This window comes from Melozone crissalis, unplaced genomic scaffold, assembly GCF_028551555.1.
Source record: "Melozone crissalis strain CALT ecotype California unplaced genomic scaffold, PUWL_Pcris_2 ptg000005l_1, whole genome shotgun sequence".
Taxonomy (NCBI): Eukaryota; Metazoa; Chordata; class Aves; order Passeriformes; family Passerellidae; genus Melozone; species Melozone crissalis.
Genome location: NW_026535783.1, coordinates 61,216,223 through 61,244,114, shown reverse-complemented (window position 1 = coordinate 61,244,114; position 27,892 = coordinate 61,216,223). Strand labels below are relative to the sequence as shown.

Sequence of the window (27,892 nt, the reverse complement as noted above, 5' to 3'; positions counted from 1 at the left end):
AAATGGTTAAATAAACTAACATTAAAACATAACATCTCACTGTTTTCTGTTATGTTCTGATTCTAGACAGAATTTTTCATATGCTTCTTCAATTTCTGGATCCATCTCATCATCAATCTCATCAAAATACCTGAGGGGGGAAAAAATGACCAAAGGTTAACACTTTACATACAGATTTACATACAGATTTTCAGAGCCAACAGATTTTTAGAATTTGTGTAGATGTCAAGAATAAAACATAGCTTTATAAATGACTGTTATTTATGACATTTTCCTAAAGGGAATGAAAAGGAAAAAAAAATAATGGATACTAGGAAAACAAATAAACAGAAACCTCAAAGCAGCAGATATGTTCAAATACCTACAGTGTTTGCCACCTTTTTAGATCATCTTATGCCGCCCAGTTTAAAAGACAGAAGTACCTAAAGTTTCCAACATGACAGAAAATTTAATAATGCATCTGTACTGATCCAATTACAAAAAACCATTATTAATAACATATTAGTGTAATTTTGATTGGTCAACATCCTAGCTCAAAGACAGAATACATTAATATAGAAACACTGCATTCCTGTTTGTTGATATGTAAAAGAAGGACATAGAAAATATGTAAGGAAGTTTTTTCGCTCCAAAGTGATGTGCATTGAGGAAGCAATCTACATATTTGTCATGTGTTCCTTTGTTCTTGTAGAAGTGTAGCCATCAGAAGAAAGGGGCTTCACAAAGAGCCCTCCTCCCTGATGTCATAAGAAATAGCTGACAGAGAATCAGCAGACATTTGTCTAAGCTTTTCTTAAGTCTTCAACAAAGAAGGTTACAGTCACTGTGCTTGAAGGATAGCTCAGTGTGTTCTACATGACACTCTTAGGATTTGCTGTGTTTTTAATGGATGTCTGTGTTCAATTTGCATTTTTCTTCTAAGCAGAGGTCCAAATGGGTCCTTTTTTCCCTTCAGTATGAGCTTGTTGATTTCTGATGACATCTCTAATATATCTTCCAGTTCTTGATGTTCTTTACATTCCCCTCAGCTAGGTACATAATGAAAGTTTTCTAATGTACTAAAAAAATACTGATCCAGGCCTGCACTCTTATCACACATAAAAAAACCACTGAAAATGTTCTTGTGTGTCAAATAATGGTCTGAAATTCTTCTTTAGTGAGCAAAAAGCTCAGAGCAATTTATTTTAGACCATATTTCGTATAATGGTGCCAAACTGGTCAGGCTATATTCTGGTGCCAAAACGTCCGGCTGTATTCTCAACTATTGCTTCCCCTTTTGCCATTAGGTTGCTTTTCTTGCTCTACAGGAATACTGACTAGCCCTCTAATTGAAGGGAACAGTCCTTAGGCTGAAGAGAGAAAGTTAACACTTTCTCCCTTTCAAAGACACTGGAAATTTGGTAATCATCTCTTGCTGGGATGTTCATGCACATCAGTCAAACAAATTTAGTTTGCCTCTCTACAAACACTTGAAGGCTTGGTGCTTCATTTTGCTTGCAAATTTTTTCTTAAGTGCAGAAGTATGTTTGCACATGTGCATAAACATCTGAATTACATCTGAAATGTAATTACCATACTCAGTAGAATAAACATGAAATAGGTTTCAAACTTCTGTGATTAAAAACCAATTTAAACCTGAACAAATACATCCACTGTAGAACTAAGTAACAATTACATTATTTAGTTTCATTTTTGTCATCATTGGAATCCTAAGTCTGAACTATCACTGCATCACAGTAAAAATAAATATTATTTAAAAAATACATCACTAAAAAGGAAAACATACAGCTCTCCAGGTCCTGACAGATCTGCTCCATTTTCTTCATAATATGGAAACAAATCCTCTCTTTCAAGCAGCTCTTGGTATTTTTCTTGATAATCTGGCAAAGTAAAAATGAGACTGAGTAATGTAGAAGACTACTCTGCTAAAATAACAGAAATATATCAAGTTTGAAAATTGGCTGGTTAACGAAATCATAAAAGGCAGGAAGTGTATTAACAGGAAAAGATCCTTCCGCAATGTTTTCTGAGGACACGAATGGATGTCTAAGAATGATGCCCAATTTCCCATAGAATTGTAAAGGTTGTGATAGATGTCTTTACCTCAAATGATGTTGTGCCCTGTTGTGCTCAGATTACACATAAGGAAATCAAGGATTTTGATTTGATTTTGATACTAACAATGGACAAACAAAAGAAGACTTGAATATTTTTGGCTTTCTGGAAAGGTCAGATGCTGTGGATTACTGAACAAGTTCTTCTGACCTATATGAACTCAAATGCACATTTTCCATTTCAAACATCTACCTTCTTTAACACAGAATAAATCCTGTGCTCTACCAGGAATTCAGGCAGAATTTTGTCTTTTAAGCTGAATAGCTTTTAGATTCTTGAAGAGTAACATTTTATGTTCTTCAACAGGCTGTAAACTTAATTACAACTTTTTAAAGAAGAGTGAGAAGACAGGTAAGCTAAACTTCCGCCATACCTGGGTCTGCTGCAGTGAAAGGAACGCCATCAGAAGTGTAAAATGTTGGTTCATTCTAAAAATAAAGTCATCCAGAAAGTTATATGTATTCAGAGAGAAAGAGGCTTGCAGTTGCAAGTAATGCAATTGTCTATTAATCAAACTAAATTCACATGAAATTAAGGAACTGAAATGTCCATATATTCTTACCATAAAATAGTTTGGGTCATTTTCAGGGGTAGCTTCTGCATGTGGAGTTGTTCCATGAACTCTACCCCAGTTACTAGATCGCAGTTCTACTAGTTTCAGAAGCATGTGTTTCACATCTCTGAAATAGAGAAGCACTACCAAAGTTAGAATGTTTTGTGCCAAGCAAGAAATTTTGCTTCTCTTACTGTGCAAATACAGGATAGTTAAATCCATCCAAAAAAACAAGTTCAAGAAGGATAATATTTGGTCCTTTGTGTAGATAATTTTGCATTCAATTTTACAACTGCAAGTCTAGATGCTTTATGTATCAGTAATGAGATATTCAACCTCTTCACTTCCTCTGCTGTTAAGTAGGGAACTCACATGAAAAAGGAAACTGCTGTAATTTTTACTGAGATACCACACCTTGCAATACAAGTTAAAGAACACAATCCTTTTTGATAAAGGATAATACTGGGGAAAAAAGGAAGATTATCTTTGAATTTTATTTTAGTTATCTATTCTATCCTCCTAACTTTAGTCTTCTTCATCATAATGAAATGTTTTAGTCAAAAGTAAGACATAATGCCCCCAGTACATTAGATATCAACACGCATTTAATCCCTAAAATAAAAGAAAATTTCTTCTTCCTTTAAGCTAGTCTATGGAGAAGTGTATCGTTAAAGAATACAGTAAAAAAAACCAGTTATTTTCCCAGCTGAAATTGATACCAAATTGATTTTTGCCTTTTTTTCTTTTATAGATTCTCTATATTCTTTACATGTATATTTATAGCTCCATAGCCTATTACAGTATTTGCAGATAGCATTTTATCTACTATATTACACAGAAAGACAGAAGAAATTCCTCAGCAGCTCCAAGCTGGTGGTGCAGGGTTAGATTATCTGGAAAGCCAAGGCTGAGACCAGCTGTCCCAGACACATTTTCATAAACAAAGTTTAGTTCCTATCTGAGGAGGGGAGGAATTCAGAAAGGGTTGCCCTGGGGTGGAATTATCTCACCACTTATGTCTCTACTTTGGGATCCCTGTCAGTTATGCTAATTTGCTAAACATACAGACATTGTCTACACATTATGCTGGGTGTGCATCTTCAGCTCTTTTCCACCCAGTGAGTTGAGCACCTAAGGATCCTTGTAAGATAAGCCCTTTTTGTCACCTAACTGTGTCTAGCTCATGATTTTAGGACCAGCAAAAAGGCATCAAAATTTGTTTCTTGCTCTACATCTTTGAGGCCTCAGCTTGTGCCATCTATTCTGGTTCCTGAAGCAAAAATTTCCTCATCCTCCTTGTGGGCAGCTCAATTACAACCCACAGATGTTATAAACCACTCTTGGCCTCCCTCCATATGGCAAGAGATCAGTGTTTGAGCCCTCTACAGGTTTTTAGTAAGCTTGCAAGAAGCTGAGGGTGAAGCACAGAAGAATCAGATAACCTCATGCACTCAGGTGGTTTTATGACAATTTCATGATTAGTCAGTCACTAATATATTAGTAATACATTACTCAATCACTCGTTTTTTCCCAGATTAAAGCTAAAACCTTGCCAAAAAGATACACTCTCCAAAAAAAACCAAACAGACAAAAACCAAACCACAAAGTATATTTCATTTTGCCTTTACATTTATAATAATTTGTATCTATTTAATACTGCTACATATTTAGTACTCTTTGTAGCTATTTAAGCCTGTTCAATTCAAAATGAAAAGTATAAACTATGAGATGTTGCCCCTATTTTCCCTTTGTATATACTTGCTTTAAGAGCCTAAAGCACTCACTGAAGATACTGAGATCTAATAGGTTAAAAAACCTAACTGAATAGTGGAACTTGAATCTCTATTAAAAATAAAATACAAAAAAACCCACCTCAAAACAAAATCAACCCAACTGCCAACAGAAGTACCCATTTTTGAACATATCACAGCCAAAAAAGCCACATTACCCTTCAACTGAAAAACACCACTTTTTTTTACATGGAAAATGACCTGCACACACAACACATTAATTTTCATAATTATAAATTTCAAAGATAATTTTTTTGCCCTGTTCATTATAGTTGATGATTTATTCAAGGTGTTCTTTTTCATATAAACAAAACAGTGCACATAAACTTCTCTTCTCACCTGCTACAGTTTGCATCCAACACAACATTTTCAATTCTTTGAATCATTTCCTCCATATCATTCTTTCCTTTTTCTTTCCAGGCATCTTCTAAGACAGAACCTGTCAACTAAAGACAAGGGATTAGTATATTTTTTTTTAATTAGATATCCTTAATAAACAGTCAACTTAAGAGATTCTGTAACAATTCATGACACTTGAACTACCTGATGGCTGACACTCCCAGCTGCCTGTATCTCTTTGCTAAACAGATTAACAGACCTCGTACATAGTTTATTTTAAACTACAGACAGTATAGGAGCTTCATGTCCAATATTTATGTTACCTAGAAGTTCAGAGCCACTTGTTTCATTCTTGAAATACAATTTCGAAACAATTCTTCAGTGACATTGGGCAGATCTTACTTGATTTAAGTACATACTACCATCATTTATTTCCTTTAAATCTTATTTTTGCAGCTGATTCCACCAGTTTACATGACAACAGCAAATACTTTATTGAGCTCTAGAAACACTTCAGTCAACTTGGCCAGCACCACACATGCCAGAGAATTTCTTCTGGGTATATATAAGGGACACCAGAATTATCTGAAGCCAGCCTGAACTTTAATATAGAAAAGTGTATGAGGCTAGAACTGCTGCCAGGAAAGCTTTAGCAGGAGTCAGTCTAGAGCAGCTGTGGATGAAAGCTTTTTACTACAAGAATAGGTACTTCATTACTCAATAATTGTACAGGAGGAGTTAAATCAGAAAAATAATTAGTTTGCCACTAGTAGCAATCTCCTCAGCATAAATACAGGATCAAAAATGCTTGGAATGGTGCTTGATGATACAAAGGATAAAATCCCAAGAGAAAAGCAAGTATATTGGTAAGCATTTGCTTGACATTCATAGTATCCCACAGTGGTCTCACCTTAATCCTGGATAATTAGGTAATAGCATTAAGATTAATTAAAAAAAACCATATTGCACAGCAAACAGAGAAAAACCTGTATCTATCACTCTATAAAATGGAAAAGACAAAAAGAGACATTTATTGCTTCAGTAGTGAAGCTAAGGTTTCATGAGGTAGGCCAGTCTAGCTACGTATATACTCAACATTTGTAGATACTATGTAACATCAGAAAACATTTGCATGAAAAGAGTGTCTGTTCTGTAACACCGTTTAGATATAGCAATCTGTCATAAAACAATTTAGAAGACTGGTTTTCTTCTTTTCTTCTTTACTGCACTGTAAAGCTTCCTGATTTGTGTATTGCTGCTTAAAAAGGTTCTTCAGTGCGCCTTGCCTCAGGGAAGCACTGACAACATAAGGACTGACCACAGGAGTGAATGTGCTCACTGAGCACAATCTCACACTTGCTGTGAAGCAACCTCCTTAAACATCCAAACGTCAAATGAAGGTTTTAAATTACAAAAATCTCTTTTCCCTACTCTATGTTTATGGTATCAAGAGAAACTGTCAGAAATGAAATTCAAGATAGAGCAGGTTGAGAAGCAGTGGACTATGAGGGAAAGGTAAGGAATGAGGAAAAAAACCAAGCCAAACAAAAATCTTCAGGAAAATACTGTTTAGCATTTAACCTTCATTCCTATTTTAAACTGTTTTCCCAACTACAAGTATAATGATACCTAGTGAAGATAAGAGTTTCTCCTACATAGAGGCTAACAATTTTACAGGAAAAGCTATGGGTTATGAGCAAAGAGGTTTATTTTCCACATGAAAGAGAAATCTCTATATTTCTACAATAGTAATAACATAGCACAGAAGGAAGAAAGAGATATTAAGAACCTTTTGCCACAAAAAGTGGTGGACCCCAATGGCCAGGTGTCCTTCAGAACACAGAGCATACCTAAGATATCACAATTCATTCAGACATGTTACAGTTTTCTCCTACACCAGAAGCAGCAAAATGAGATCTAGAGGAAAAATTTATTTGTTGGCACCTCAACTTCAGTTCTATTGCTCATTTGTACACAAATGGCCTTGAATTTATTTTTAGAGCATCTTGTTACTTTTTTTGTTGGCTCAATTTCCTAATGGTACTAAGGAAAACAAAAATAGTAGTTTGCTCTGCTAATGCTATAATGCATAAATCCCTGTAAATACTTTCTCATTTGCAATTTAGCCAACTATTCCCTATATTAAAGCTAGGCAGTTTAAAAAACAGGATTTTTTTCCTTTTAAAACTACTGTCTCACCTTCAGCAGTTTCACTGCACATATCAAATTACTGTCCACAGGATTAGAGAAGAGCGCATTCAGTAATTCCCGAAGGCCTTCTTGAAGAATTTCTGCCCGTGTAACCTGTCCCTTTGTTCCCTTAATCTGCAAAACATATAAGAAACCCCCCAATATTTAAAATGCTTAGAAATTAATTTGGGCACATTTTCTCTCTTGAATGCTGTATTATTTGGTTTGTGATCAATATAGTTGACATCTATATGCCAAATACTGTAACCATTTTAGAACACAGACTTTTATGGAATCACAGCATGGTTTGGATTGGAAGGGACTTTAAATATCATTCAGGTCATCAACTACTTTAATCTGCTGGCCATACATCTTCTGATGCATGTTATGCTGAGGTCCTCATCCACCAACACCCAAAACCCTTCTCAGCAGAGCTGCTTCTGACTGATTGTCCATCCAGCCTGTATTTGTGCCTGGCCCAGATGAGTACTTGCACTTGACCTTGTTTGCATGGTCCCACCTCGCAAGCCTGTCTTGGTCCCTCTGGGAGGCATCCCTTTCTGCCAGCACATGGACTACACCACACAGCTCAGTGTCAGTGGAAAACTTACTGAGTAATTTCCTTGCAATTCTGGCATAACAATTTAGGTCTAGAATTTTGTTTCTCTGCTAAAATAAGAAAAGCTACCAAGTGCCTGCCTAATGGTCCAAAAATTACCAAATTCCCAGAACCTCATGCTCTTTTCCACACTGCATTGCCTATTCTCTACAGCAGTGGTAGCCTGGTTCTAGAAAGCAGTCTTTATATAACTAAAAAATTACAGACAATGGTTTAAAACCAAAAGGTATCGTCCAATGGCTATCGTATACTCCACAAACGGACAACTTCCCCTGTCTTAAAGTCTTTGAAAATCTTCATTGTTTTCATCTAGCAAGTGAAAAGTAGATTTCAAGGACCACTTATGGTCCAGAAATGGAAGAGTTAGAGAAGGATCTTCCTTATGCCAGCCGAACATTTTTATATTGTTTGCTTAAATCAAACCACTGAAACAATCAAGTTATATGTGTATTTTTAACTACGCTACAGCAGGAAGTGAACTTGGTGAATGCATAGGCATAAAAATAAAAAAAAAATTGTACCCATTTTTGAACATATCACAGATGCATGAAGTTGCTAAATACAAGTTTGCATGCACCAATGACTCAACAATCAGAAGAAGTACCTTTAAAAGTGTGCATTTTTAATTCCTCATTTTGAGGATTTTCACATCTGCCTCAGGTGTTTGTTAACACCTCTTATTAGCACCTGAATACTGAAAAAAATTACATGTTTTTCATCCTGATCTGCTTCTGCTAGGCATTTAATAACATTTAATATATTGCTTAAGTATAGCCATCTAGGGGTTTTGCCAGTAAAAAAGAAAATAAAAGCTTCATTTCAAAGATGTTTGTGGTTGGCTCTTCCCACAAATACTTACACTTTCATTTTTATACATTTCTAATAATCTTGTCCTTTTTTGTTTATGTATTTTTTGGACATATCCATCATAATGAAACTGTTCTAAAGTTCTTTTACTTTACTGCCCTCTGCCTTTGGAAAAACACCTCAAATTATAGTCCACTTCAGTGTTTACCTACACACACAAAAAAATGTATGAAGAGCCACATGACAGCCGACCTTCTTCTTACCTCTAAGTTAAGATAAAGTTCAGCTAAGAACAGCACAAAGGCATGAAATTGTTTTCTAGTAGTCTCATCCCCTTTAGTAGCTTCATCTCTGTTTTCATACTCTGTTCGACACCTGTAAAAATCAAAGCACAATTACACCATCTGTAGCCATTCCAACAAATGTAACATGCTACTCATTTAAAGGAATGCTGAGAACTTATGAACTGCATGAAAACTGTTACATGCTGAAAGCTGGGATCTATGATCTGTGAAGGGAATAAAAGGCCTTCACAAAGAAACGGTGGATTTGCATCCTTTTAGAGAAACACATATGATTACACGATTAGGTCTTTAAGCACTGAGATAACTGATGCAGCAAAATTAAATAGAACAACTTACAACATGTAGAAATTAATAGTTACACAATTTTTACAACTGAATATGGGTCCAGGATGTGCAACAGTAATACAGGGAGCCAACGCCCAAAGAAATGAAGTAGACACGTTCCCCTCTTCAGGGTGCTTACCACATTGTCTTAGATGCCTTTACACTTATTTCATTAATTATTTATCTTGCCGTGTTGAGTGACAGTAATACATAATTCATGACACCCAGCTGAGCGATGTTAAGTGACACTCTAGAGGGAAGGGATGGCAAACAAGAGGGACCCTGACAGGCTTGAGAGGTGGCCTTGTGCAACTCATGAAGTTCTAGTGTAAAGTTCTGCATATGGGTCAAGGCAATCCCAAGCAATAAGAACAGCTTAGGCAGGGAAGTAGTTGAAAGCAGTCCTGCCAATAAGGGCTTGGGGGTGTGATGAGAAGATCAATATGACAGTGCATGCTTGAAGCCCAGAAAGCCAACTGTATCCTGCATCAGAGCCCCATGGGCAGCAGGGGAGGGAGGGGATTCTGCCCCTCTGCTCTGCTGAGACCCACCTGAAGCACTGCATCCAGAGCTGGGGTCCACTGAACAGGGAGGATACAAACATATTGAGTGAGACCAGAGGAGGCCACTAAGCTGATCACAGGCCCTGAGCAGCTCTCCTGTGTGCACAGGCTGAGAGAGCTGGGACTGCTCAGCAGGGAGCAGAGAAGGCATCCCTGACACATTGTAGCACTTTCCAGTACCTAAAAGGGACCCCAAAGAGGGCGGGAGAAGGACTTTTCACACAGGCATGTAGTGACAGGACAGAGGGGAATGGATTCATACTAACAGAGGACAGGTTTAGACTAGATGTTAGGAAGAAATTTTTTACTGTGACTGTGGTGAAGCACCGAGACAGGTTCCACACAGAGAAGCTGTGGAGGCCCCATCCCTGTGTTTAAAGCCACGCTGTATGGGGCTCTGAGAAACCTGGTCTAGCAGAAGGTTCTCTCCCCATGGCAGAGGGGTTTGGAACTAGATGATTTTTAAGGCCTCTTCCAACCCAATAGTTCTATGATTCTGTAATTTAAATATAAATACAACAATAGGATTAACATACTATGGCAGTGAAGTAATTTTTCTAGTATTTAGCAACTGTGCCAAACCACACAAGTTTACATAACAGTACAAAAACAAAATTAAAAATATTTGAGATAAAAGGAAACCCACACAAATTTTAACATATTCTGAATGATTGTGCAATGGGTTGAAAAAAAGTAGAGAAAATCTGGAAAATCTTAAGAATTGAAATACAAAGTTTCAGGTAGAGACTTAGTTGAGAAACAGAAGATGACCTCTCTGCAGTCACATTATTAGGTTGTTTATCTGCACACACCCTCCCCACTCTCAATTTCATCCCTATTAGCAAGCAAAACATAAGCAACTTTAAACTAATATCTGGTGCTAACATTAATGTTATCAATTGGGTTTGCTTCAAAACCAAGAAGCAAAAAATGCAACATTAACAGGGAATTCTTTTTGTGTTCAAGTAACAAAGTAACACACAGTTAAAAAAAACATAAGCAATGACTTCGGAAAGAAAGAATAAAACAAAATAAACAAACAACAACAATAAAAAAAGGAAAACAACAACCAAAAAAAGAGAGAAAAATTAGTGTTTTCAGCTTCTGCAGTCCCTGGTTTTAGCTTTTGCCTCAGTGTTTGCACTACATTTTCTGCTTCTCACTCCAGCCCACCAGCAAGGAGGCTGGGGTGAAGCTGAGGGGAGACACCACTGGCCCCACACTGACCCCACAGATATTCCATCCCATGTGCCCTCATGCTTAGCATACAAACCAGGGAGAAAGCTGCTGGAGGCTGCTGCTCAGGAACTCTCAGGGCATTGTGGGTGGTGAGCAATTGCATGGTGTGCCTCTTGTTTTCTATATGCTAATTCTTTTATCACTGTTATTATATCCACATCCTTTTCTGTCCTAATAAAATATCTTTATCTCAACCCGTGACCTGTTCCCAAATCTCTTGCCTATCTCATTGGGAGGGTGGGGGAAGTGAGTGAGGGGCTGAAAGGTGTTTAGCTACCTGCCAGGTTAAACCACAACATTCCACTCATGATAAAAGACCATTGGAATGCACTACAGTAAGTTTACCACACTTTTGCTGGATTAAGTAAAAACTTTTCAAATAACAGGCAAACCTGAAGCTTAGAATGCTGTTCTTTAAACAAAAAGCTGTCTTTAAAAAAAATCAAAAGGTAAATTTCTAAAGAATTCTGAAGTGTCTAAAACAGTACTCCTTCAAATGTCATGCAGTAATATTTGAGAGGATATATAGCAATTGAAAAATGTTGCATTTTTGTTAACTACAAAGTCTAATTATTATTAAGTGCAGTCCCCAGAAATTTGCAACAACTGAAACTGAAAAAAAATTATCCTTCTGGATTTTATACAACTATTTCCTAGATACAAAGTCAGTTAGCCTATCAGTGAATAAACCTTACACAGCAATTCCAGGCAAAAATCCAAAGCACTAATGAAAAAACCACAATTAAGTAAGTACTGGCAAGAGTCAAAGGACAAGGACAGTACCTATGTGTGCATTTAGTATATTTTTAAAATAGATTTATTATACTTTTAAATAAATAGATTTAGTATACTTTTAAAATAGATTAACTTTCCAATTTGCACTATTTTGGGGATCAGCCTAATATATTCAGTTCAAAAGATCACACAGACCTTCAAATGGAGCCCTATTTTTGTATTTAAAAATATTAAAATATTTTAAGTACTCAGCGTGTACCTGTATTTTGATACTCCTCAATCTGTAATATTTTAAATAAGTATCTCTTCGTATGCAACAGAAGGAGTTAACACACATACCAGAAAGATGTAACTGAAGAGAATAAGGCTTAAACTGACTGATACTGACCTTTGAAGCAGCAACTGTCGGAAGTTCCCACTTTGTGGACTAATGGTTAGGTGGTGAGACAGATAGTTACACAACCGGGCTCCCATGTATGAAAAGTTTGGGACAGATGTGGCCTTCCAAAATAAAAATGGAAAAATAAATTATTTATAAAAGTAATGATTAGGCTCAGAAAATATTTTTAAAAGCTTTTTTGAAATCCATGCTTAATGTTGATCGTACTACTCATGAGCAGAAAATTAATGATTAATAATTACTATTTGCCATGTTCACTTTTGTATTGCTTCAGCATGTTGATATATGCACTTCAGCAGAACTTAAAAGTTCATTACACTGTAATTCTAGGCTCTAAGAAAACAACCACCATTATGCCATGTGTTTTCATACAACTCTACCTCTGCACTGTGACCTACAACTGAAGAGTGTCTCAAAGCCACTTACAGACTGCTTATACAAAAAAATCAACAGTGGTCATTAAGACACTTTTTCAAGAACACATACTCTCTCAAGGAACAATGAGTACATTCAAACAACATCATAAAAAGTGGTCTTCTTTCAGTCTATAAGCTATTTATTCCATAATCTCTTTTTGTCATGGTTAATATCCAAGGAAAGAGTGTAAGAACATGGCAAGTAAAGAAAAATACTTTCTCCCATACATCCTCCAGCAATCTGCAGAATTGCAAACTTCTGAATCAGAGAGTAAGACTAGACCATTACAAGTAACACTCTCAATGTAGCCTTTTTTTGCTAAAACAAGTCCTGTTACTGTTGAACATCTACACCTTTGTCATGCAAAAAAACATGGTAGGAATGCCATTGTGTAAAAAATCTTCTATTTTAATCTGATAACTCAAACTTTAAAGAGGTGGAAATTTATTTTGTTCACTGATTGTCAAGCCTCCTCTAACAACATCTGAATTTCAGATTATTTCTCAGATTTCTCAATTTTTTCTCAATTATTTCACTGAAATTATTTCTCAATTTCAGTGAAAAGAGGTTCTGCTGCAAATAACTTCACCTGCTCTGTCCAAAAGAAAATGAGGATACTAAGAACTCAGTAAACTTCGCCTTTGGTGTTATAATCTTTGAATATTTTTTTGCATCTTGATCATCTATCAGTGCTACAGATATGTTTGCATGCTTGAGCTGTTCCAACACGTTTGAAAAAAAACACGTTGGAACATTTTTTTCTGTTGGAACCGAAAAAAAAGGTCTTGCTAATGCAATTATACCTAGCTACCTCTCAGAGGTAGAGAAAAAGACATAATTCTTCTACATGCATAGAGTTGCTGGAAAAAAAAATTAAGTGTCTCTGGAAAATACAACAAGTTTAAGTAATTAAGATAGACAAATGGAATTCACTTTCCAGTAAGGGGCATGTGAACTACCAAAAAAGACTTTGATGCTGTGGTTCAATCAGTCGCTCTGACTAGAAAAGGTACCCCTTTCTTTATAAAGTGAGCCTTTTCAATACTTTTTCCTAACAAAAAAACTCCAACCCAACAAACCCCCAGCAAATGAAAACTTTAACATCCAAACACATACACAAATTCTTCGAATCTCAGTTGTATTTTTTAAACATTATCTTCCTTATTAAGTTGGTCTTACTTGTGGTTGCACCAAACATTGAAATAACTAAATTTTACGTATTATGATCTGGTGTAGCACACACCGACAAAAAAAAATCTTCCTAATAATCAATCATTACACTGCAAAATCATATTCTTGTAACAATTATTGTTGGTTGTGGTAGTTTGACCAGGAAGAAGTGGAAATTCTGGGATGCTGTGGTCAAACCAATGGGTGCTCAGACTTTGATATTGGCACCTGATGTGGCCAGTGGGGTTCGGACACGCCTCCGAGAACACACAGGGGTTAAAAACCAGAGCTGCGGCCCTGGGAGGATCTCTTGGGACTTCGAGGGAAAGAGGTCGGATCTCCCTCCCCCCCCCCGCCCCCGGTCCGGTAGGCCTGGGCCTGGACAGAGATGGGAGGTGAGGAGGCCCTTGAGGATGGAAGGGTGGAGGAGCCCCAGGAGACATCGGGCAGCCACCCCCCTTCCCCCACCCCTCCCAGGAGAGAGAGAGAGAGGGAGAGCCGGCGATGACGGAATGTGATAGCAGCCGGCCAAGGAGGAGAAGGGGGGGAGTGCGGCGAGAAGGTGCCCAGCCGGAGCAGCAGCAAGTGTGGGAGTGCTGGAGCTCTGGGACAGGCAGAGACTGAAATTTTTAACCCCTTTCTTTCATGATTGGGACCTCGCAAAAATGCCGATCCTCCTCGGAGCTGAGTAAGAAGAGAGATAAGAGATGAGATAACAAGGACCTGGCCTGAGGGAAGTGGAGAAGACTGGCTGAGTGGGGAGAGAGATGATTGGAGTGGCCTTTTGGCTGGACTTTTCTTGTTGGCCATAGACTGAACCAGTTTTATTCCTGTGACACACAGACTGCATTTAGGGGGAGGCAGTGCCTCAGAACCAGGAGGGTTCAGTGTGGGTACCCCTCGGCCCCAGGGGGTGGGAAAAAATGGGGGGGACAGATGTCCCGAAGGAGAGACTGTGCCTTTTGGAGTGAGACAAGGCATCCTTGAAAGACAGCCCTAAAAGCAGCTCTGGTCCATGCACGGTGGTGAGAGCACTGGGCATGGAAGGAAGGTGTCACAAGCGGCAAAAGGACTTTCTGGGCGGTGCTGAGTGACATGGAAACACACGAGGTTACAACGTGTTTCCAGCGGAAGCCTATGGTGCAAGAAAGACTCCTCTCCTCTTCATGAACTGAGGATTGAGTATTCTAAAGGGTGGTGCCAGACTGGGCAGTTGGTGATTTGGGGGAATGTATCGGATTGGGAAATTTTGGTGGTGGGGAGGAGGAAAGTGCTTTTTGTAAGGTTTTCAAATTTTTCCCTTATAGTTTTTTTCCTTCTTTTCTTGTAGTTTAGTTAATAAAGTTCTCTTTATTTCTAAGCTGGAGCCTGCTTTGCTTATTCCTGGTCACATCTCACAGCAGACACCAGGGAGAGGGTATTCTCATGGGGGCAGTGGCTCTGTGCCAGGCCCAAACCATGACACTGGTAATACCACTTTATCTCCAATTCAAAAAAGTCACAATCTAAGCATGAAGGCTAATCTACCAACACATATCTTGGGAAACTGTAGTTGTTCTAACAGGAACAATCCACTGCATTAACTAGACAACAGTAAAGGTTCTTAAACTATGAATTCAGTGTCCAACTTTTGGAAGACTGTCACAAAAGAACTGTCACTTCACTCTGTTCAGACATAAATAAGATGATAAGTATATAATTACGATTTATAGACAGGCTAAGATACCTTACATAGAAGTGATGGGAAGACCCTACAGGACATGGGTTTATTACATTTCAGTAATTTCCTTAACCTAGCATCTGTAAATCTAGTTAGTTGGGTCAAATTTGTATCACTGAAGCAGATGCTTATAAGTTACAGCAATTTTAATTGTTTTGTGAAAAAACAGGAGACAAATGCTTCTTCTCTGCTCAAGAAAGAAAAATAGTAAGTATAGTTGGCTTTGCTTAGACACTATGCTAGCCTGATACATAAGATATCTAAAATCAGATGCTTGTGGATATTAACACAGCTTTTCAGCATTAAGATTTATTTTTCATGTAACTTTTTAATGTAAAATTTTCAGACTAACGTTGAAGTCCTGAGCTGAGGAAGTCACAGTAAACCCCAATGCTTTGCTTTTAAAGGGGGACAGAGAGGAAGAGGTAACATTAAAGACTTCTATTAAATGCAAGTCAGTGTATTTAAAATATAGGAAGTTAAAAATAGCATAAAATCCTCTTTTTTCCGTTCCAATAAATTATCCTCTGTGGGTTCAAATAAAGAAGGGTAAAATGATGCTGCCTAATGCAGCACAGGTGATCATCATGTCTAACTAAACTGATCTCAATTAAATTTGCATTAATTCTGTATAATAATGAGAAACTTGAGATTCTACAGTTCTGTACAATGGCCAACCAGTCATTCCACTTCTACATACACCAGATTAAAATATTCTGCAGGTATCTTCACTTAAGTAAAAGTCTGCTTTCTTACTTTTATTCAAGGTAGAACTTGTAAGCAACAAACCTATGAAAGGTTTGTTGGGATAACAACAAATAATGAAGAGCCAGCCAGAAGCATGGCTTCCTTTTCTGCAGCGAGCCCAAAAGACAGTAACAGCAGCTCATTTGCTAAGCAACACATATTAAGCTGTTCTTTCCAATGGCTCCCCCAATTAGTGCAGAGTTCAGCTCAAGGTCTCTGTCCTCATTTCCACGGCCATCAATGGGGCTGGACCTAGTTACCCTTACAGGAGCTTTCCTTTTCTCCAATTATGCTGTTCTGAAATAGGTATATGTCAAATAAAGAAAAAGCCTGGCAGAAAGGAGGTATTTCCCAAAAGATGGTGTGCACAGTAGGTATGAATTTAATTTTTTTAAATACCTAGGAATTAAAAGTGTCTTAGGACTATGAAGATTTTTTTTTTTGCACAAGATAATAAAAGTGTACAATATTGTATAAGTTTCTTCAATCTTTACTAACAAAAATAAAAATACTTTAATTAAGTAGCATAATTTCAATTATAGTATGCTACCCAGGAGAAACAAACATAGAACAAAGGAAACAGCAAACTGGGAAAATGTATACAATTTAGGCATCCGAAATCTGAGCTACCATTTCAATTTACTGAGCAAAATCCTTCCCTATATATTTCAGTCTAAAGGGGAAAAATATCAATCATTAAATTACTACATTGATACAATAATGTACCAAATACTGGAATGCCTATCTTGGACACTGGGTAACTGAGGCATAATGTCCATCTTGTAATACATTACCTGCTGATAGATGAGTTCAACAAGCTCTTGTAAAGCTTCATCTGCAATAACCCAGCCATTCAGTGTTTCAGCAAACTGTTCTATTTCCGTTTCAAAACAACCTGGCTGTTCCGTGAGGTGATTTAGGAAGTCTTGTACATATTCTGCCAGAGTCAGATAGCCATCACATCTATCTTCAAAGGAAGAATCCTGTAGAAGTGAAAGAATATGCCAACTCCTTAAAAACAACCTTGCAGAATTGTTACACCTTCTGTCTCCAGAAATAACCATACAGCCTTGAGTTTTGAGTCTCTGTATACTGGACTACACAGTTCACTTCAACATTTTTACAGAGCATAGACCCCCAACACCTCCTGGAGTACAGACTTCAGAAACCTCCAATCACCTTAAGAACCAGGCAAAGTATTTTTACAGACATTAGGGTCTCCCAGTAAAATACATGAAAAATGGATTAAAAAGAAATAAGTTTCCCAAGTTGGTTACAAGATTAACTAAAAAACCAAGTTTAATCTGTTAAGGGTAGAACTACCCAACTGAGGCTCAACACCCATTCCTGGTACTGTACTGTGGATTTATGAACCGTAGAAGTAAAAAGAAGGGAAAATTTGAAACAAAGTATTTTGGGCTTAGATAGTGTGTATAATGCTCCAAAAATATGCAGAAGTTAAGAGTAATTAGAGAAATACAATAAATACATAGTACTGTTCCCATGTAAGAAGTATAATCAGGAAAACTGCTATTTTAAAGTCAGAGTATTTTTATCTCTTGGCAAAAGATTAAAGATTATGAGGCATGAAATGAAGCTATTCAAATTGAATTGCATTAATTTACAGCCACTGAGGTTTAAAACCAGACAAGACAGTAAACACAACTGCTCTCTAAACAGAGAAGGGGCTACCCAGTACCACTTTATTGATATTTATGCTACCACTGATGAAACACAATTTTTGTCCGTTCAGAAATGAATCTATGTGAGAGTACCTAAAGTAAACACTGTTCCAGATGATTATAATGCAGGCATATCAAGAGAACAGAAAAGAAAGTAGCATCCTTCGTGATGTCACTAGTAGTAACACAGTCCAAATAAATAACTTTGTCACACTACACAACAGGTTGTGTAAATCACCTCATATATTTCAGAAAAGCAAGCAGGAGCCTGAATAGGCACTTCTAAAAAATATGACTTACAATTAGCAATTCAAGACATAAGAGTAATGTAAAGAAAATCAGAATTCTCAACTATTCCACCATTTAAAAATGCTTAAAGGGTATCCACGGCAAAGCTGAGCTAAAATAAAGCACTTTTTCTTTACTTAATGTACATAAATATATTAACAAGGGTTGTAACTATATTGTCCCCCTCCCATTCTACTCCCTTAATAGGGATTTTTAATTTCTTTGTCTTCTAAATGCCTATCTCTCCTCTACTGAGAAGCAATGTGGATCTGTGAAAAATTTCTTGCTGGGTATGAGCTATGAGAAAGACAAGATACACATTGTTGAAAATCACGTCCTGATATTTATTGCATGACTTGTGAAGAATGTGTGGGTAAAAAAGCAGACTTTCCAAAATCATTCAGACATGTCGTAAGTTAGTGAGGTGGGACATACATCAGTGTAACAGAGGTAAAATATATTTACTTAGAAGATATGCCAGTTAATAACACTAAATGCTAAATAACTTAATGTTGCCCACCAGAAACATGAAAAAATATGGGTTTATGGAAATAAAGGAAAATTATTACTACATAAAGCCTTTGACAACCTGAGGATTGGAGCATGGGCACTTCAAAGGTCCTTTCTAAGCTAGAGTTTTCTATGATTCTAATGGCTTGGAGCTTACAAATCCAAAAAGTAAAGGCTAACAGGCCTACGTGTGACTTGCTACATACTCTGCTTCACTAAAGAAAATCAACATTTATAAGGCAATTTCAAACAGGCCAGTAGGAGTTCTGTACAATAAAATTAAAACTAGTTTGTTCCACAGAACTATTACTGTGCAGCTACTGCAGCTGAATCACATACAGCTGAACTAGCATCTCTCCAAAAAACTCCAGCCAGGCTGCAGAGCATGCAATTGCTGTAGCTAGTAAAAGAAGCTGCTCCTTCTGACAGCCATCAGATTGTTACAAGGTCCTCCTTCAGCAGAGAGGAAGGCATCGTCCTCTCACACTCACTTGGCAAGAATCCAGTCTTAGAGAACATCCTTGTGTTGTAAGGGATCCCAGGTGCCATTTGGTATACTAGTGTCCCTGTTGTATACTCTTATCTTCAGTTTATAATTATGAGGCTAAACACAGAATTAAACTCTGCACTGTATTCATCTATATGTACTATATATGCAACTTCAAAAGAAGTCTAGGTTTCAGGGAACTGAACAAATGGGAGAGAAAATGAGTACTTTGGAAATTCAGAAATATACAACTTTATTAAAATTATTTATAATTGATTTCTTAAAATCCAATTAAATATAGCTTCTAGAAATAAAGTACTTGCACGTCTCATTGTCAGATTTTAAAATTTAACATAAACGTAGAACCACGCAATGTACGAAGCCAAGGAAAACAAAGCAAATGGCTCCTGATTATTTTTCAAGAGGAGTTGGCTAACAGAAACCTCTAAGATTACACATCACTACAAAGTTATAATTTAAAGCCAAAAGTAAACTAAAGATTTTCTCTTAATTTCAATAATTACTCCATTAAGTCAGTGCTCCAATTTCTTTCTCTAATCTTTGATAGCTACAGGACGGGGTCCTGGATTATTCACAACAAAAGAGTAACTGATGAAAAGATTATAGGTTTTCCTCTCTTTTATTATGTGTCAGTTCATGAGTTTACATACAGAAGGGTAGAAAGCTAAATAGGTACTAGAACTCCTCTGATATAGAAAAAGATAAAACAAAGTCTATAGCAAAGATTCATGAAACAAATCTGCTCTTATTCAGTTTCTTAAAATGTACTGATTGCTGTTTTCCTTTATCTACTAAATTCATATTTCCACATATCAACTTAGTCACTAATAACAACTTATTGATTTTTCTTCAGATTTCTTAGGAACAAGCTTTTTGTCCTTTCAGTTAAATGAACTCAACAAGTTTCCAATAAAGTTATTGCAAACCCAAGTTCAAAACTAAAAACCTCTATTCATGCTGAATGAGGTTAAGTGGCACTCTCATGCTTGGTCTTCTGATGGAAATTACAGAAGTTAGAAAAGAAAAAAATGGGAGGGAAAGATTGTGGAACCCTAAAACAACAAAAACCTCATTCCTAAAGCTATGAAGTAAGAACATCATTATGCCCATCTGATGGAGTGACAGCCATATTATTATCATACAGCCGTTCCAAGGAACAAACCAGGTGTTTCCTACTGGCAATTCAAACCTATCTAGTTGCTAGCTCTGGAGCAGACAACTACAATTTCTATGGGTCGGACTCTGTATGAAAATAGAGAATTCCATGGAGGCCTTTCTTCAAAGTCCCAGTAAAGTTGTTCTGAAAATTCTACAAAACCTTATAAGCTGTACTCCTTAAACCATCTTCACAGGTAATTGATAGTTTTGAGCATCAAAAACTGAAAAGACTGGAAATTAACTGACTTAATAGCAAATGTTACATGGACAGACACAATAATTATAATGGTGCATAGTCAAACAAGAAATCAACACTATTTTTAAAATAATAAATGTTATTTTGCTATTGCAAAACAACTGTGTATTTCACGACAGAAATACAATATTTCAGATCTAAAAATTCAGGAATCTTTACAAATGGAACCTATTAAGTACTAATTAAAGTAAAAAAAGATGTTTCTCAAAACTTTGTTTCAATTCAAATTTTGAAACTCATGCTCAAAATCAGTGTAACTGTAAAGTGTGCTAAATTTTTTATTTTTATGACAAGTGAGCCCAGTATATAAAATTACTTCAGTTACTAAACTAAAAAAACAACAGATTTTCTAATAGTGAAGAATGAAAGAAAAATACCACTGCTTTATGTGCATCATATTCTAATCAGATTAAAGTCCCTGCAATAAGTTTTAATAACATTTTCAGAGGTAGTTTATTAATAGATGAGTCACTTTCATAGCATATTCCAACAACATAGCAACCAGGCACTCACACATGCTTGTGTGTTTTTGCAAAACAGCTGAAAAGCAACATTGTTGGCATTGAAACTTTGCAGTTTTAAGAGCGCGCTATGTATGCTATAGGAAAGGTTGTTTGGGTTTTTTCTTTGTCTTGAAACTGAAACATTTTATTTATAGAAAACATGTAACAGTGCTGGGGCAAAGCAGTTATTTTTTTTCCTAGATTATCAATTCACCAAAACATGTTCACACTGGCATTAACAGTTGTATATTGTGTATTGGCTGTGGGGTTTATTATATAGGACAGTAATTACATTCAGTAAACAGGCAAAGTGGGTAACACTAAGGTAACATCAATTTTACTGGTGAGGAAAAGAATACCAAACCACCATATTCAGCATTCAAATGAGGTGTTTTTCTACCAGTTAACAAAAATCAATTTGACTCAGTATCCCCCTTTTCTTTTTTTTAATCACTTGATTGTAATTGTAAAAGTTCCCATCTGTTTAGATATAGTACCATAGTCTGACTGTTTGTATAACAAAAGGATATACCAAGAATTCACAGACATCTTCCCTGGAGTAGAGTTACTGAAGCAGTAACATGGAAGACAATGGAGCAGAAAACAGAAGTACCTGCTTTTACTACACGATGCATCTACAAACTGATCTGAGTCTGGCTGGAAATACATTTCTTACTAGGTATGTTGGTAGGTAACTGTTAACTTTTTTTGCCCTTTGGTGATACAACACCACTGATGACACATGATGCTACACTAGCTTAGGCAGTCATGAGGAATGGTACCGGTGGCGCAGGAAATTCAGGAAAGGCAAAGCCTGCGCTCAGAGAACCTAAAGTTCAAGCTTTCTCTCCCTGTGAATTCTGCATAAGAGTGAAGCTATGATTTCATTTAAAATGCAGTATAGATGTAACTACAACAGAGGTAGTCACCAAAAACCAGCTTACTCTCATACTGAATGCAACCAATGCCTGGTGTAGTCAAAAAGGAATATGGTTATCTGCAACAAGCTTTGGCAAAATATTTCACAGCAGAGGTGTTCATGTACATCATAATAGTCACCCAATATCACTTAGCATCCTGGCTGCAACTCTGGAGGTTATATTCAGAATATTTGCAATACTTTAGCAAATACAGAATTCAAATTATCTGACATAAAAGATTTCAAGAAAATATTATTAATTTGAATACAAGTAAATTGGCTCATACTAAAGAAGTTAAAACACTCACTGTAAAATTCTGATTGAAGTTCTGGTTGTAACCTGATGGATAAAATTCAGGTGCTTTAGCAGACAAGTTTGATGTTGCTACAGGATCCACAGCTAACTGAGGTTCAGTCATTTCTGGTCCAGAATCAAGAACTGAAACTTTGTCTTGAGATCCAGATGGAATTCCCGTCCTTTGCAGGTGTTCTGAAAAATTTTTGTTAACAGCTTGTCTTAAAAATCACTAAATTAGTATGTATTCACACAGAGTAAACACAGAAAATATAAATATAAATATATATATATTTTTTAAACTTAAAGTATGGTTTTTCTATAAATATACTTCCTTTAAATACATAGGTTTTTTTGCTTATTCTTAGGTGTGGATATTCATTTAAGCACACTCCACATGTCTTTCTACATGATGGAAAGTAAACAGTGGTCTTGTGCAGATGAACAAAAACGGAAGAAGGGAAAAAACCTTTATTTTCCGTGTAAACACATTATCTAAGTTAACCTATGCAACTAGTAAATCTGCTTATCTGATTATCCTGTGATTTTTCATTGATTTCAGATACAGATACAAGATACATTTGGAAGGTCAATAAATGACAGACATCACTGATTTTGACCAACACTTATTTTCAACAAAATGCTGAAAGGACACTTGGCTATTCTTGTTCTTATATACCATGTGCCACAACATCCAACTGAAGTGTTTTTAAAACACTATTTTCCAAACCACTCTTTACAGACTAGCTCATAAGCTTATTGAAAACAGAACCTGATACCTACCTGAAAAAGCTGACCAACAAACATCGCTTTGTGTTACTGTTGGGTTGGGTTTATTTTTTTGCAAATAGACTGGAATTCTTCAGTGGGGGAAGGCTGAGACCATCTGCAGTCAGATTAACAGATGGATAAAAAAGTACACTCAGATGTGGGAGCACAAAAGAGGGGAAAGGACAGAGAGTATTGCAAGCAGCTGCAATACAACATCCTTTACCTTTACCTGGTCCAGGTCCATAACCCAGTGTGCTGGTTTCAGCTGGGATAGAGTTAATTTTCTTCTTGCTAGCTAGTACAGCATTGTGTTTTGGATTCAGTATGAGGCAAGTGTCGATAACACGGGTTTCCCATGCTGTGATGGTGAGCATGGGAAACCCCAAGAAGCAGGGAGGCAGCAAAGACTGGACAGCTGACCCGAACTGGTCAAAGGGATAATCCGTACCACTGAATGTGACATTCAGTATATAAACCAGGGGGGGAGTTGGCCAGGAGTCGTCAATTGTTGCTGAGGGACAGGCTGGGTATCGGCCAGCAGGTGCTGAGCTGACTGCACAGTGCATCACATGATTCTCTTTGGTTTTGTTCCTCTTACCCCTCCCTAGTCACCCAGGTGTCCGCCGGCCCCAGGGCTCACCAGGCTGACCCGGCCTCAGCGCGGTGCCCGCATCGCACCCCCGGGAACGGGACCACGCTCCCGAGGGCGGGTGCCGGTGCCCCTGCGGCCGGCGGGGAGCTGCGCAGGTGCCCCGCGAAAAGAAAGAGCGGGGAGAGCAGCCCGTACCTGCCATTCCGGTGCCCAGGGGCGCCGTCTTCGGAGGCCGCAATGGTTCCTGCTGCGGGAAGAGGCCGCCCGGCTGGTGCTGCTGCTCCTCAGCCGAGCCCGAGCCGCGGGACGCGCTGCCCGCGGGCCGGGCCCCGCCGCCGCTCTCCGGCGCGCCGCACCCGCGGCCCCGGCCGGCACCCGGCGCTCGGTCGAAACTCTCCGACATGCTGAGGCCGGGCGGCTCGGGCGCTCATGGGAGGGAGGGGCGCCGCGGAGCGGAGCGGAGCGGGCGGGCCGCGGGAGGCGGGCGGAACGCGGGCCCGCCCCGGCCTCGCACTTTCGGTTTCACCCAGCGCAGCGTCACGATGGCCGCGCCCGCCCCGAGCCGCGGCAGCCTGGAAACAGCGTTTCCAAAGGCACCGTATTCCCTGCGACTGCATCTCCACGGTAACGAGCGGGGCGAGGTGACCGGGGCAGGGCCAAGGCTTCAGCTACAACAGGAGAGACCTGCAGCCACAGGTGCATCACGCCACGCTGTGCATACACGGATGTTTACACCAGAGAGGGATGGAAAAGCTACAGGCGAAATTTTAAATTTAACCCCATAAAGTTAGGCCTCCAACACGACCATATTATTGTACGGTTAAGGCTATTTAATGAAACGATGGTGGTTCAGAAAAAATATATTCTCATTTATAATTTATGCATGATGTGATAACAAATGCTCTTCTGATTTAATGTTTAACAACCACCTTCCACACCAATAGGAACCAACTGAAGAACATGGTTCATGTAATGCATTTTTCCTAATATTGTTACATAAACTGAGAACGGTTCAACTCACATGTCCATTTACAATTTAATTAATCTACTCTTCTTCAATTTAATTCCAAAGTCTTTCTCTCGTTGTTTTGCAAACTCTGTATCGCAATCAGCTTTCAAGATGGGGAGGGCAAGTGTAATCTGGTGTGCCACAAATCCACCTCAGCTGATCATGCTGAGGGAGTTTATACTTTGTCTCCCTGAATAGTCTGGTCTGTGCTGTCCTTGCCACTTGTTCCTGCCACAAAAAAAATCCAAAGATTGTGTGGCACTGGTTCCCGCTCTGTTCACCACTATGAAGGGGTGAAAAAAATAGGCGAGTATGTATGAAACATTATTAAAATATTACAATAGTGCTGTCTTGTATTTAAAAAAATCCAATTGGATTGTAAAATGGTGTCTTTAGAAGTCAGGTTCCTATTGGGTTTATTATTACATGTTACCATTTTCAATTATTAACAGGGGAGGGGCAGGGTATAAAATATTTGTTAGCTCCCCAAGGCATGAATTGGACTGATTTTTGCCAAGATAAAAAGATGGCCAGACATTAAAGGTGTCACAAGTTAAAATTAATGAGGCTCATGGGGAAACTGTTCCTAGGCAACCCTTCTGGAAATACAGAATGGTAAACTAATAAATCTGTACTCTGCAACTGGAATGTGAGCCAATGCAGGATGTTTTGAATGAGTCTTAAAAAACCATTATAATACTTCACTTGTGTAAACCATTGTCAAAACTAATTTAAGCAGCATTACCAATTCTTTAAAGATTACAAATTAGCTACTAAATTTCTCCATTAAAAATATTCAGTGTTCTTATGTTATCAGCACCAGTTTTAATGCCTATATTGTGACCTCTGTCCACATCTGTAGACTTTGCCTTGCCAGGAGGAGAATGAAAAGCTTACATTGATGTGAAGAAAAATTAAAATCTCCATCATTATATTCTAATGGAGAATATGCCAATTTTGAATATGCCAATCTTTCAAGTTAGCAAATCTCAGTTTTTAAAGTTTACACCTAAGAGGAATTGAGTGCCTTAAGTTATGGAACAAGACAAGTTTTCACCTTTGGACATAAATGTGAATTCTTTTCACATAGCAGACATTTTATGTTATATTAATTTAATAACCGTTTGGCAACTGCTTACCATTTAAAGTGGAATGTGATCCCAAATCCATATTTTTCTTAGAGATGCACTACTTAAGTTTGCATGAATGCCGTTGAGTTTGGTTGGGAACCCAATTTCCTCTCCCCAGTGTAGACACCTAAAACAAAATTTAGAAAAATAATCAGGTAGTTAATTCCAAAATAACAAGCCCCAAATACTGCCCTCAACAGCACACCCCTTTAGACTGCTTAACATTATGCTTAGAAGGCTTTGGCCTGAGTAACTGAAGTCCTGTGAATTACTTCAAGCCTTGGAGTCCACACAGCAGAACCCCTGAGATCACTAAACTAGACAGACCTAACCTAAGCACCCAATGACTGTATTAAAACTTTCACCACACACAATTATGAACACTTCCAGGCAGTCACTAGGAGATACCTGCTTTGTCCTAAGTGTACTACCAAATAATTTAAAACGTAGCTAAGAACCAAATCCATACACACCTTCAGTGCCTGGTGCCAAGAAGTCACACACCATAACCTCATCACTATTCATAACACAGGCATTTTTATTTGGTCTACTTTTTTTATAATGCTGATAATGTATTTCTAATTAGAAAAAAAGGAGAAGGCAGGCTCTAGCTTTTGAACTGTAATTTATTGTTACTAGCCGGAATTATTCCAATTGCTTCCATACTAATAAGGCATGTTTTTGTAGGAGTCAGTGGTTATTGAGCCCAAAACATAAACCACAGGCATAATCTGTAGCTCTAAAGCTTTACAGATTTCACACAAGCTTATTTAAAAGCACAAAAGTAATGAACGTTTATTAGTAGAAAATCCTATTAATTATTTTCAGGATAACTCTCATGTTTTCAGTGCTTTACTTCACTTACTAAGTCACCATTTACAAGTCTGGAAGCTGTGTCATCTCCAGCAACATGTAGTTTGCATGAGCAGCTACACAGACTTCAGTAAATTAAAAAAAAAACAAACAAGCAAACCAAAATACGCCTCATACACGTATTGGAATATGAATCCCAATATTACCAGGTAGATTGTGCCTGGGCCAGTCTGACCCTTGCTGCTAGGCCAAAGGCAGCAACTGTGGTGTATCACCCTAGAGATACCTTTAGCTTGCTGGAGATTGCAGCTGGGCACTGAAACAAGTCCAGGCTTGGTAGGAACTCCGTTTACCTCAGGAGGGAAGGCTTCAGGCTAATGGTGAGGAAGAAGGAGACGGATTCTGCCGGAGGGTTATATCCAGAGCTTTATTCCTTGGTCACAGAGGTCTGAATCACAGGCAACAGCTCCAACAGAATTGCGAGCACATGGTCTGATTACCCTTTTAAGCTCCCGGGAGAGGGGGAGGGAAGGGGCAGGTGAGCTACCAACCAGGTGGGAGGGGCAGGGTCTCAGGGGTCTCAGACAGGCCAATGACCTCTGGGCATAGGGGAATCTTTTGAACTTGACCAACCACACGAAGACCTTCCTGGAATGTTAAGCCTGATTGACAGGACTCACTCAGCAAGGGGGCGAGGGGGAAGGGAGAGAGGTATAGGCACACCTGGGAGGTGACCTGGAAGTCTAAAGCAGGACATTACAACACACCGCAACATACACGGAACCCACAGATCATGTGAAGTGAGACAACATATGCAGGCCTATGTGAAGACAATGCATGGAGGCAATGGGCAGCGTGGCTGGCTGTCCTCTGGAACTGCCTCTCCATCCCCATGTACTCTTCATCCAGCCATGTATTATTTCAACAGCTATAGAATCACAGAATCGATTAAGTTGGAAAACACTGCTGAGGTCATCGAGTCCAGCCTATGACGGAACATCCCAACGACAATCAGACCATGGCACTGAGTGCCACGTCCAGCCTTTCCTTAAACACCCCCAGGGACGGCGACTGCACCACCCCAACATCAAACCACCCTTTCTGTGAAGAATTTCCTCCTAATGCCCAAAGATGACACAGCTCCGCGTTTTCTGTTCCCGTACGGCGCCTACCACTCCGACACCTCGCTGCTTTATCGTGCATTTTAAGAAGTAACAATAACGAAGAGGACACCACTTACGTGCTATGGCGTTAGCCCCACGTCCAACACGCGCGTTTCGGCACGTCTCCTCGCCAGCCCCGACCTTTGCCTCGGCGCCGCGGCCAGCCGGGCACGCTTATCCCGCTCTGCCACCGCCGGCGCCGCGGGCTCGGCCAGCACCGCGGCAGCCCCGCGCCACCGCCCCTCAGACGCCGCGTGACGCG

The 27,892-nt window shown here is 38.6% G+C and overlaps 1 protein-coding gene across 2 annotated transcripts; it reads right to left on the bottom strand.

The window, feature by feature from the left end:
* Positions 1 to 6: 6 nt before the first annotated feature.
* PAIP1 (poly(A) binding protein interacting protein 1) lies at positions 7 to 27,857 on the bottom strand. Of its 2 annotated transcripts, XM_054284823.1 has the most exons (12): positions 27,708 to 27,857; positions 25,664 to 25,781; positions 22,166 to 22,347; positions 16,828 to 17,016; positions 11,968 to 12,080; positions 8,677 to 8,788; positions 6,997 to 7,122; positions 4,798 to 4,904; positions 2,678 to 2,795; positions 2,489 to 2,543; positions 1,787 to 1,880; positions 7 to 130 (listed from the first exon to the last, which is right to left on the bottom strand). In XM_054284823.1, the coding sequence occupies exons 2-12, from the start codon at positions 25,692 to 25,694 to the stop codon at positions 37 to 39; spliced, it is 1,221 nt and encodes a 406-aa protein (XP_054140798.1). In that variant the 5' UTR covers positions 25,695 to 25,781; positions 27,708 to 27,857; the 3' UTR covers positions 7 to 36. The 2 variants fall into 2 exon arrangements, with proteins under 2 accessions (XP_054140798.1, XP_054140790.1); XM_054284815.1 differs by lacking the exons at positions 25,664 to 25,781; positions 27,708 to 27,857 and adding an exon at positions 23,711 to 23,807.
* Between the last annotated feature and the right edge of the window lie 35 nt (positions 27,858 to 27,892).